At 46.1% G+C, this 12,316-nt stretch overlaps 1 protein-coding gene across 1 annotated transcript; it reads right to left on the bottom strand.

Moving 5' to 3' along the window:
- Positions 1-1,105: 1,105 nt before the first annotated feature.
- On the bottom strand, positions 1,106-11,934 carry LOC140460111 (uncharacterized). The gene is made up of 2 exons (XM_072554509.1): positions 11,239-11,934; positions 1,106-2,247 (listed from the first exon to the last, which is right to left on the bottom strand). The coding sequence occupies exons 1-2, from the start codon at positions 11,932-11,934 to the stop codon at positions 1,639-1,641; spliced, it is 1,305 nt and encodes a 434-aa protein (XP_072410610.1). The 3' UTR covers positions 1,106-1,638.
- Positions 11,935-12,316: the final 382 nt, after the last annotated feature.

Genomic DNA, 12,316 nt, shown 5'->3' with positions numbered 1-12,316 from the left:
GTAAGGGGCATGGATAGAGTGAATACCCAAGGTCTTTCCCAAAGGTCCAGTACGAAAGGGGCATAGGTTGAAGGTGAGTGGGGAAAGATTAGATTACTTAGTGTGGAATCAGGCCCTTCGGCCCAACAAGTCCACACCGACCCGCCGAAGCGTAACCCACCCAGACCCATTCTCCTACATTTACCCCTTCACCTAACACTATAGGCAATTTCGCATGGCCAATTCACCTAACCTGCACATTTTGGACTGTGGGAAGAAACCGGAGCAAACCCACGCAGACACGGGGAGAATGTGCAAACTCCACACAGCGAGTCGCCTGAGGCGGGAATTGAACCCGGGTCTCAGGCACTGTGAGGCAGTAGTGCTAACCACTGTGCCACCATGCCACCCACTTTTTTTTAAAGACCACCACAAACTCACTCCATTTTTTTTAAGATTAGAAAACCTGAGGGGCAACATTTTCACGCAGAGGGTGGTGCGTGTATGGAAGGAAGTGGTGGAGGCTGGTACAATTGCAACATTTAAAAGGCAGCTGGATGGGGATATGAATAGGAAGGGTACAAATGAACATAGGCCAAATGCTGGCAAATGGGTCACTGGATTCATTTAAGATATGGACTGAAGGGTTTGTTTCCAGCTCTACAACTCTATGACTGTGTCTACATAGTTGAAACCAATTTCACAAAATGAGGAATAGGTCATTCACCCCTTACAGCCTGACCTGAGCTGAGGCCTAACTGCACATATTCCAGTGCAATTTTCAGAAAGATTTCAGCAGCTCTTTTAAAAAATTGAAATGCGTTTAGACTTCAAGGATGTTTCTGAATATATCATTTTAGCTATTCTCAATTTTAAAGATAAGAGTTTCGAGCGAACACAGCCCACACGTCCCAGCGCTGCCAGTAACCTTTACAATGTTGATGAAACGATGCAGTACCTGTACTCCTTAAAAATTTACAATTTCTAATAATACTAGCTACTCATTCACTGCTCCATCTGATACACGACATTAGAAACTTAGTGCAGGAGGCTGGAAGAAATGAGCAGCTTTAAAACAAAAAAAAAAATCTGAAGCTCAAAGCTTTCAATGAGTCTGAGCCCAGCAGTAAGTTCAGGTAATCTTTATTGTGACCCAACTTTGTTACAGCTTCAGATCCCCCCCCAGCAAAAAGATGGAGAGAAAGTAGCTGCTTTTTAAATAGCTCAAGGTCAAAGTGCACACACTCCCCCTCCCCCCACCCCACCTCACCTCACTTTCTTTACTATCGGTCAGCAAAGCGTTGTCCCTTCGTAATTGGATCCTTGGTACAGCCTTAACGTGTGGGGCTGGGAAAGGGGGGAGTGGGAAGTGAAACAGACTGCTGAGAGTCTGGAGTCACGTGTAGGCCAGACCGGGTAAAGGATGCAGCTGGGACTATTGAGTGAATCCTTTCCCACAACGGCAGTTACCTTCCCTAGAACGGGCGTGAGTGAATCAGATTGGGGTTTTCTCTCCCCTCCCCCGCAACAGAAAATGGTTTCATCTTTAGCTTCTGACCGTATTCTAATTCCACCATCTGCCGCGGTGGTATTCAAACCCAACAGATCCCAGAACTGGGTTGAGAGTCCAGTCGATAACGGCACTCGGCAGTCGCTTTGTCAGTCCCCCTGCGATGGCACGTGAAATCGCTGGTGGCACCGGAGGTGGGAGGAGCGGGTGAAAGCCTTCCCACACTCAGGGCAGCTGAAGGGCCTCTCCCCCGTATGGACTCGCCAGTGTGTCAGCAGGGAGGAGGAATCGCTGAAGGCCTTCCCGCACCCGGGACAGCAGAAGGGCTTCTCCCCCGTGTGGACCCGCCGGTGGGTCAGCAGGGAGGAGGAATAGCTGAAGGACTTCCCACACTCAGGGCAGCTGAAGGGCTTCTCCCCCGTGTGGACCCGCTGGTGCCTCAGCAGAGAGTAGGAATAGCTGAAGGCCTTCCTACAATCAGGACAGCTGAAGGGCCTCTCCCCTGTGTGGACCTGCTGGTGGGTCAGCAAATTGGAGGAACGGCTGAAGGCCTTCCCGCACTCGGGGCAGCTGAAGGGAGTCTCCCCCGTATGGACACGCCGGTGGGTCAGTAGGGAGGATGAATCGCTGAAGGCCTTCCCACACTCAGGGCAGGTGAAAGGCCTCTCCCCAGTGTGGATCCGCTGGTGCCTAAGCAGGGCAGAGACCTGGGTAAAGCCCTTCCCGCACTTGGGACAGGAGAACGGCCTCTCCCCGGTGTGGATGCGCCGATGAATCTCCAGGTCAGACGGAGTACGGAAGCCTTTCCCACAGTTTCTCCATGTCCAAAGCTTCAGCCACAAGCAAATGCGTGTACTGCCCCTCACTGCTGTGAATTCCTCTTTCCAGGCCGTATAACAGTTTCAGGCTCCACACTCAGTGCGCAGCAACAGTAGGGTCTCTCATCCAGTCCCACTGATCATGAAAATGTACTGAAATAGGAACCAAAAAGCTTTGCTCCTTCTCACAGAATTGTAATCAAAAATTGTGGCTGTCCCAATCGATTGAGTGACTGTCAGATATTGATGTGAAAGTGAGGACCGCAGACGCGGGAGAGTCAGTGTTGAAAAGTGCGGCGCTGGAAAAGCACAACAGGTCAGGCAGCATCCAAGGAGCAGGAGAGTCAACATTTCGGGCAAAAGGCCTTCATTTGTTCATTTTGAAACTTCTGCCTTCGGATCTTCAAATACTCTAGAAAAAGACATTACAAAAGTCAACACTGTCAGTGCAGGGTAGAAATTCAGAACAAGCTATTCTACTTTCTGAGAGCATTCTTTTCTTTTGTTATTCCACAAAATTGAAAGCAACATCCTTCTCTCTTTCTTTCTTTCTCTCTCTCTCTCTCTCCCCTCCCCCTCCTCTGTTCTCACTCCGCTTTAAGTAATTCTCCTGAAGGTGCTGATTCAAGATCAGAACAGCAAAAACGTCAAGAAATATATATTGGATAACTCCACCTGAAAGTTAATATCTTTCACAACAGTGGGATGCTGCTGAGAGTGAGCAGGTCTGATTTTGGGAAGCAAAACAAAATGTGTCAATTCAGGATGAATCGGGAATGCATCTTGAGGAATAACCAGATACATCAAGGTATTAACACAGACACTAGAGAGAAACTGAACAGAAGAGACGTGGCAAACGTTAGTAGAAAGCCAGAGTCATTAAGATATACCACACAGTAACAGACCTTTTGGTCCAAATTGTCTATGCTGACCAGATATTGTAAATCAATTTAGTCCCATTTGCCAGCACTTGGCCCATATCCCTTGGCCAATCCACCCTACCTTGCACATCCCTGGACACTATGTGTAAGTTAGCACGGCTAACCCACACAAACCTGCACCTCCTTGGGCATGATGGGTACTTTAGCACGGCCAATCCACCCTCACCTGCACATCCCTGGGCACTATGCATCATTTAGCGTGATCAATCCACCCTAACCTGGGCACAGTTAAAAATCACACAAACGCGGGTTATAGTCCAACAGGTTTATTTGGAAGAACAATCGTTCGGAGCACTGCTCCTTCATCAGGTGGTTGTGGAGAATAAGACCATAAGGCACAGAATTTATGGAAAGACATTTGTGGCCTGCCACTGAAATGATATATTGAACAAATCTGGATTGTTCAGTCTTTCATCTTTTAGAATGGATTGCAGGTATCATTAATATGGAAATCCCAGAACTTCCTGTAAGGCACCCTCTCAAGATAACATAAGGCTTTACAACAAAAGGTGGCATCTCAGCTCAGACAATGCATTAAAGGTATGAGGTCAGAGTTTGCCTGTATCTCAGTCTTGACTCAGACTGTTTCTATTTCCAAAGCAGGAATTTATAAAATATTATCTGGATTGACTGCCTGCATGAAGTGCCGAGTCTCATCCACCAGCTGAAATGACTGGATAGTGAGGGCTTGATCCCCACAGTGCAATGAATTCCCACTTTCCACCAAAATCCCAAATGTCCACACTCACTCAGTTGCTCTCTCATAAATCAAATATTTCATTGTAACTTCTTCTGCTCCCAGCCTCCAGTCTTCACAACCACACTTGTGCTTTCACCGAAGACAATTAGTCATACAGCACGGAAACAGACCCTTTGGTCAAACTCGTCTGTGCCAAACAGATATCCGAAATTAATCTAGTCCCATTTGCCAGCATGTGGCTCTTATGGTTCTAAACCATTCCTATTCATGTACCCAGCCAGAGGCATTTTAAATATAATTGTACCAGCCTCACCACTTCCTCTGGCAGCTCATTCCATACATCCACAACCCTCTGCGTGAAAAAGTTGCCCCTCAGGGCCCTTTTAAATCATTCCCCTCTCACCTCAAACATATGCCCTGTAGTTTTGGACTCTCCTACCTTGGGGAAAAGACCTTGGATATTCACCCTATCCATGCCCGTTATAAACCTCTATAAGGCTGCCCCTCAGCTTCCGATGCTCCAGGGAAAATATCCTGGATCTACTCAGCCTTTCCCTGTAGTTCAAACCCTCCAAGTTTAGCAACATCCTCGCAAATCTTTTCCGATCCCTCTCAAAGTTTCAGAAGTTCTTTCCGAAAGCAGGGAGACCAGAACTGGACGCACTATTCCAAAAGTCGCCTTACCAATGGACAGCCACAACATGATCTCCCAATGCCTATACACAATGCTCTGACCAATAAAGGAAAGCATACCAAACACATTCTTCACTATCCTGTCTACCTGCAACTCCACTTTCAAGGAGCTATGAACCTGCACTCCAAGGTCACTTTGTTCTGCAACACTCCCCTTCACTGTACCAGTCCTGCCTGCATTGCTTGACCAAAATGCAAAACCTCACATTTCTCTAAATTAAACTCCATCTGCCACTCCTTGGCCCATTAGTCCATCCGATCAATTCTAATTTCTAGTGAATTCTGCTTCCTCTCTTACTCTCTAGAAGCTGAAAATCTCCATCCCACACACTCTCCCTCTCTTCTCACTTTGTAGAACCTAATCCCTGCTGTATCTCATCGTGAAGGGTCTGGTTCATGCTGTTTAACAGGCCCACACTCAGGGGAGATCTAATTGAAACATAGAGAATACTGAACGACCTGGACAGAGTGGACGTTGGGAAGATCTATCCATTGGGAGGAGAGACTAGGGCTCGAGGCACAGTCTGAGAGTAAAGGGAAGACCCTTTACGTTGGAGATAAGGAGAAACATCTTCAGCCAGAGAGTAATGAATCTATGGAATTAACTGCCACAGAAAGCTGTGGAGGCCAGGTCACTGAGGATATTTAAGACTGAGATAGATAGGTTCTTGAGTATCAAGGGGATCGAGGGTTACGGGGAAAAAGCAGGAGAACGTGGATAAGAAACTTAACAGCCACGATTGAATGGTATGAGCAAACCCAATGGGCTGAATGGCCTAATTGCTGCTCCTATATCTGATGGTCTCTTGCTGTCCTGGACACAAACTGCATGAATCCAAGTAAGAGTCTGTTAATCCATTTTTTAAGATTAGAATCAGTCTAACCATTGTGGTACAGACAGCCTCACACAGGGAAACTCACACCTTCAATACGTTATCTGAGACGACATGACACCAATTGGGAATGTAACGTTTAAAAATGGTTTTGCTATTTACATATGAAAGAACTGAAACCAACATGGTTATTCTAAAAGAGGAGAGACTTAACAATAACCCAGGTCTTTTTCAATATATAATTTCAGTTACATCCCACTGTAAACTTTTGCTATAAATTCAATGTCTTACAACCTTATTCTTCACAACCACCTGATGAAGGAGCAGCAGTCTGAAAGCTAGTGATTCCAAATAAACCTGTTGGACCATAATCCTGTGTTGTTGATTTTTAACTTTGGACACAGAGCGTGAGAATTGGGAGCAGGAGTTGGCCATTTGGTCTTTGGAGCCTGAATCAGCATTGAACAGACCATAACTGGATATGAATCTTCCTACATCTCGGTGGATAGGCTGGGACTTTCTTCACTGGAGCACAGGAGGTTGAGAAGTGACCTTATAGGAGGTTTATAAAATCATGAGAAGTATATATGAGGTGAATGGCAGGTGTCATTTCCCTCAGGTGGGGGTTTCAGGATTAGGCAACAAATTTTGAAAGGAGAGAGGAGAAAGGTTTTGAAAAGACTTGAGGCAGCTTTTTTTAAAATACGGTAGTTCATGTGTGGAATGAATGTCCAGAGGAAGTGACGTTACTTTCAAAAGACATTTGGTTAATTACATGAATAGGAAAGGTTCGGAGGGATATGGGCCAAACACTGGCAGGTGGGACTAGATTAGTTTGTGAATATATTCAACGTGGACTAGTTGGATTGAATGGTCTGTTTCTTTGCTGTATGACTCTGTAACTGTTCTGTACTTGTCTTAAAAAGATTTTCTTGCTTTCTCCCATAAACATCCACTTTATTGTTGCTCAAAACTCAGATGAACTCAGCCTTGAATATATTCAATGACCCCTGACTGCAGGAAGACATCCACAATTCTGAACACAATTCCTCTTGTTAATATACCACTTGCTTTGCTGATTGCTTGCTGCAACTGTCTGTCAACTGGCAGTGACTGGTGTAGAAAGACACTGAACCCCCGTTCTACATCCACATATCATTCCCTATTCCCTTTTGCCTGAAACATCAACTGTCCTGCCCCTCAGATGCTGTCTGACCTGCTGTGCTTTTCCAGCACCACACTTACTGACTCTAATCACTCGTATCTGCAGATCTCACATTCTCCACATCTCAGTATATCACCATTTAAATAATACACTTCCTTTCTGCTCTTTTTCACAACTTCACATTGTTGTACTCTTTTTCTCATGTTTCCAATTGTGGTCTTCTCTACATTGGGGAGACTGAGCATACACTTGGGAACGGTTTGCTGAGCATTGCAGGCAGGTCCACAGTCACTACCCACTTTAATTCCCCTTCCCACTCCCTTTCTGAAAAGACTACCTTAGGCCTTCTCCATTGCCACAATGAACCAAACAGCAAATTGGAGGAACAACACCTCATCTTCCGCCTGGGCAGCCTATAGCCCAGCGGACTCAACATTAAGTTCTCCAGTCTCAAATAACCTCACTTCCCATCTCTTCCTCCCCCCAACAACGACTCCCTTCTCAGCCCCTCCCCCTCATTTCCACTCCTCCTTGTCACTAACCAGATTTATTTCTCCCATTCACCAACCAGGTCAGACCTTTCACCTGTCCCCACTTCACCACCCTGCCCCCAGGACACCCTTTATCTGCACCCATCCCCAATCCTGAAGAAGGGTTACACCTGAAACGTCGACTTCTCCACCTCCTGATGCTACCTGGCTTCTTCTGTTCTTCCAGCCTCCTACCTGTCTATTTTGCCAATTGCGACACAGACGTGGAGCAACGTTTCCAGAGTCTGTCCCCACCCCGATTCACTCCCTTTCCTTTCATTGCTGCAAGTCAACAACTGAACCCCAGAATGAAAAAAAAATGGAAAAGGTGGTGAGAAAAGAGAGTGCCGTACTCACAGATGTTGGACAGAGGAAGGAGATTGCAGTCTGGGGTGAAGCTCAATCTTCATTCAGAGAAACAGGAGCAGCAGCATCTTCAGAAACTCATGGTCCAACTTCCGCATTCAGACAATGGGGTATCTCTGATTAGCAGGAGGACTAGTCTCCTTCCGGTCCTCCAGTACTCCCTATTGGTCACTCAAACGAAGATCGCGCGCCTTTTTGTGCGAACTGCGATGAGCATGCCCAGTATTTTGCTGACACCCGGCGAGCATGCGTACGACGTTGCTGACACCGGCAAACATGCGCTGTATGCTCTATCGGGATGCCGGTGTGACTAACAGATTTCAAGTGTCCAAATGCCAATAGGAAAAAAAGGGGTAGAGCCACAATATTTTTTCTCCGTGGTTCGACATTTGATTGTTTTTGCATTTTGTCTCGCTGCTCAACTTTTGTATGTCTTTTCCCCTTGTTGAGAGAGTCTCCCCGTGAGCTGACTTTGGGCAGCGCTTTAACCAGTTACACAGACTGAAGAAACATTACACTATTCGCAGGAGGGAGTGACTGCACGTTTCCTGAGTGTGATCCCAGTTTCAAATTGTTCATCGGAAACACAGAACCAAAAGGACACCAGAACTGCGGAGAATTTGGGGAAATGTGGGGACTGAGGGAAGGGATTCCATTCCCTGGGGGCACTGGAGGGTCATCAGCTCAGTCGCAGTGCGGACAGGCCGTTCTTCAAAAAGTTATTACAACATTATTGCCCATCGACAAAAACACATTCACGCTGCCTGATTACCTTGAACTTATACAAGTGCTCTGTCATAATATCTTTGATAATAGCTTTGAACATTTTCCCCATTACATATGTTAAGTTAAATGGTCTCCCTTTTTGAAGAAAGGATTTGTCCAATCTAAAATAAAACCACCCCTGAAACTAATGAGGTTTGGAAAATTAAAACCAATACATTAACTCTTACGGGGAGAATGTGGGGAAGTGGAGTTGAAATGCCTATTAGCCATGATTGAATGGCGGAGTGGACTCGATAGGCCGAATGGCCTTACTTCCACTCCTACGTCTTATGGTATTATTTCACGCCCTAATTTCTCTTTAAGAGTCTAGGATGAATTCCTTCAAATACCCGGGACTTATCAGCTCGGAGTTCCAACAGTTTACTCCGTACTAGTTCCCTGGGGATTGTAATTTTCTTCAGTTCCTCCCTCCCTTTCAATTCCTGATTTACAGCTAGTTCTAGGGTGTTACTTGTATCCTCTCAAGTGCAGTCAGATTCAAACTCTTTTCAATTCATCTGCCATCTCTTTATCGTCCGTTACTAAATCCCCAGACTCATTATCTGCAGAACCAACACTTATTTTGTTAACTATTTTTAAGAAAAGCTGACAAAACTTTCCACCCTTTTTTTATAATTTCTTTAGCTAACTTTTTAACCCTAAATTGCCGTGCTACTGCCTGCATTACTTCTGATATTTTGCCATAGCTCTCAACTCTAGTATCAACTTGTCTGCGTATTCTATTGAACTGACCTTGATTAAGTGTTGCAAAACACACAAGGGCAAATCTTTCCTCTCCAGAAAGTCTTAGTACTTAACACGATAAAATTCACTTTGAAATATTGTTCATCCAAATTTTACCAAGCACATACTACAGATTCAACATCCCACAAAGGCACCCAGTTTTGTTATGATCTTTAATTCTGAAGAGAAATTTGAATACCCAGTGATTAACTGGAAAAACTCTTCATTAAGATTTCACATTTTTAAACAAATAAAAATTACCAATTAACTGGTGTAACTTAGCAGAATGGGATGTATGGCCTTAAATTGTAAATCTAGTTTTCTTTAAATCCCTGCAAGAGTTCCCACGAATCTTTACAAGAGTCTTGATAGTTCATTCACTTGCTGGGAATAGTCCAAGGGATACAACATCTCTGGAGGATTCACTTAAATCCTTCTCACGATTCCAAGTATTCCTGGTAATTATATGTGGGAAAAGATCTGCCACCCTGGCAACCCACAATAGGCCCACAAAAGCAAAATTGGCCAAACTGTACCAAAACACCCAGAATGCCTTAGCAGGGACCAAGCAGGCTGACAAGTGAAACTCGACAGCACTTGCAGACAAGGGAATACCTGTACACCTCAAGTACCCACTAACAATGACAGAATACCACAGCTATCCCAAAGCCCTGAGGGCAGTTTCACAACCCAGCAATACCAAAGCCACACAAAGGACAGGTCAGACAGAGAGGCACCAGCAAGAGCATTGCTCCCAGAACAGGACAATGGAAGCACCTCACCGTTTCAGAGGAGACATTAGCACATACGCAAACAGACACACGCGCTCTCATGCACACACACTCTCTCATGCATGCACACACAGGTCTATGGGGTGAATTTGCATTTGCAGATACATTCAATTTTGATCAAAAAGCACACAACCTGCAGGCAGTTGATACATGTAATATTTGTAAATTCCTACTTTGGAAATAGAACCAGTCTGATTCAAGATTGGGATACAGACAGACTCAAACCTCACACATTTCATTGTTGTCTGAACTGAGATGAAACCTATTTATATAAAACCTTAAGTCATCTCGAGAATCTGACTTCAAAGACTTTCTGGGATTTACACATTAATGAACTAAAACTTGCAACCTATTCTAAAAGACAAAAGACTTCACAACAATCTAGGTTTGTTCAATATATCCGATCAGTTGCACTGTACTGTGATCTTTTGTTATAAATTCTGTCTTATGATCCTGCTCCACAGCTTCCTGATGAAGGAGCAGCGCTCCGAAAGCTAGTGGTTCCAAATAAACCACGATAAGCTGATGTGTGATTTTTGAACTTGATCCAACCCAGTCCATCTCTGGCTCCTCCATATCATTTCGAGTGAAGGCAGCCCCCACCTCCCGGTGCTGCCAGGAAACTTTACAATGCTGAGGGAATGATGCAGGACCTGCACTCATGGAAAATTTACAATTCCTAACGATACTAGCTACTCATTCACTGCTCCATCTGATACATAACATTGGAAACTTAGTGCAGGAAGCTGAAAGAAATGAGCAGCTTTAAAACAAAAACCTCTTGGAGCTCAAAGCTTTCAATGAAAGTCTGAGCCCAGCAGTAAGTTCAGGTAACCTTTATCAAGACCCAACTTTATTACAGCTTCAGATCCCCCCCAGCAAAAAGGCGTAGAAAAAGTAGCTTTCTAAAAAAAAACAGCTCAAGGTCAAAGAGTACACAGTCCCCCCACCCCCAACTTTCTTTACTATTAGTCAGCACCAAGTTATCCCTTTGGAATTGGATCCTTGGTACAGCCTTAACCCATAGGAAGTATTGCCTCACTCAACAATTTCAACCCAGACCCTGTATCCAAGTAAGTTTCTCCCTGTTCATTTCCGCAGGTGGGGGTGTCAACCACACAGCTGTGGGTCTGGAGTCACATGTAGGCCAGCCCGGGTAAAGGATGGGACGACTGAATGAACCCTTTCCCACACGGCAGTTTCCTTTCCTAAAAAAGGACATGAGTGAATCAGATGGGGGTTCTCATGCCCCCGCCCCCAAAAATGGTTTCATCGTTAGATTCCGAACACCAGACTTCTGACCGAAATCCAATTCCGCCATCTGCCACGGCGGGATTCAAACCCAGGGGTCCAGTCAATAATGGGACTCTGCCATTGCTCCTTCAATCCCCCTGCCATGGCATGTGAACTTGCTGGTGCCTCTGCAGGTGGGAAGAGCGGGTGAATCCCTTCCCACACTGAGAGCAGGTGAACGGCCACTCCCCAGTGTGGACCCGCTGGTGGGCCAGCAGGGTGGAGGCCTGTGCAAAGCCCTTCCCACACTCAGGGCAGCTGAAGGGTCTCTCCCCTGTGTGGACCCGCTGGTGCTTCAGTCTGTCGGAGGAATTGCTGAAGGCTTTCCTGCACTCGGGGCAGGTGAAGGGCTTCTCCCTGGTGTGGACCCGCTGGTGGGTCAGCAAGGTGGAGGCGTGGGTAAAGCCCTTCCCACACTCGGGGCAGCTGAAGGGCTTCTCCCCCGTGTGGACCCGCTGGTGCTTTAGCCTGTCGGAGGAATTGCTGAAGGCTTTCCCGCATTCGGTGCAAAGGAACGGCCTTTCCCCGGTGTGGACCTGCTGGTGGGTCAGCAGACTGGAGGCCTGGGTAAAGCTCTTCCCGCATTTGGGACAACTGAAGGGTCTCTCCCCTGTGTGGACCCGTTGGTGCTTCAGCAGGTCAGAGGAATTGCTGAAGGCCTTACCGCACTCTGTGCAGGGGAACGGCCTCTCCCCGGTGTGAGTGCGCCAATGAGTCTCCAGGGCAGACGGGAAATGGATACTTTTCCCACAGTCACCACACTTACATGGTTTCTCTACGGGAAAGGATCCCTCAGGTTTCTCCATGGCCAAAACTTCAGCTGCGCACAAACATGTGTAGAGCCCCTCCTTGCCTTGAATTCCTCTTTCCAGGTCATATAACTATTTCTGGCTCCACACACAGTGCACTGCAACCACACGGTCTCTCATCCAGTCCCACTGATTCTGAAAACATATAGAAGCAGGAACCAAAAAGCTTTGCTCCTTTTCACACAATCACAGTCGAAAATTGTTGTGTTCCCAATGGACTGAGTGACTGTCAGACATTGACATCAAAGTGAGGACTGCAGACACTGGACACTCAGTGTTGAAAAGTGCGGTGCAGGAAAAGCACAGCAGGTCAGGCAGCATCCGAAGAGCAGGAGAGTTGATGTTTCAAGCATAAGCCCTTCATCTGTTGATTTTGAAA

Source organism: Chiloscyllium punctatum, chromosome 36 (genome assembly GCF_047496795.1).
Source record: "Chiloscyllium punctatum isolate Juve2018m chromosome 36, sChiPun1.3, whole genome shotgun sequence".
NCBI classification, from domain to species: domain Eukaryota; kingdom Metazoa; phylum Chordata; class Chondrichthyes; order Orectolobiformes; family Hemiscylliidae; genus Chiloscyllium; species Chiloscyllium punctatum.
Note: the sequence above shows the minus strand (reverse complement) of the source record. Positions and strands in the feature narration are given on the sequence as shown.

What these genes read in the sequence shown, in the direction of transcription:
- LOC140460111 (XM_072554509.1), bottom strand. Translation starts at nt 11,934, where the DNA reads ATGGAGAAACCTGAGGGATCCTTTCCCGTAGAGAAACCATGTAAGTGT. An exon ending in AGAGGCACCAGCAAGTTCAC is followed by an intron (nt 2,248 to 11,238) that starts ATGCCATGGCAG and finishes CGGCGCATCCAC; the next exon opens with ACCGGGGAGAGGCCGTTCTC.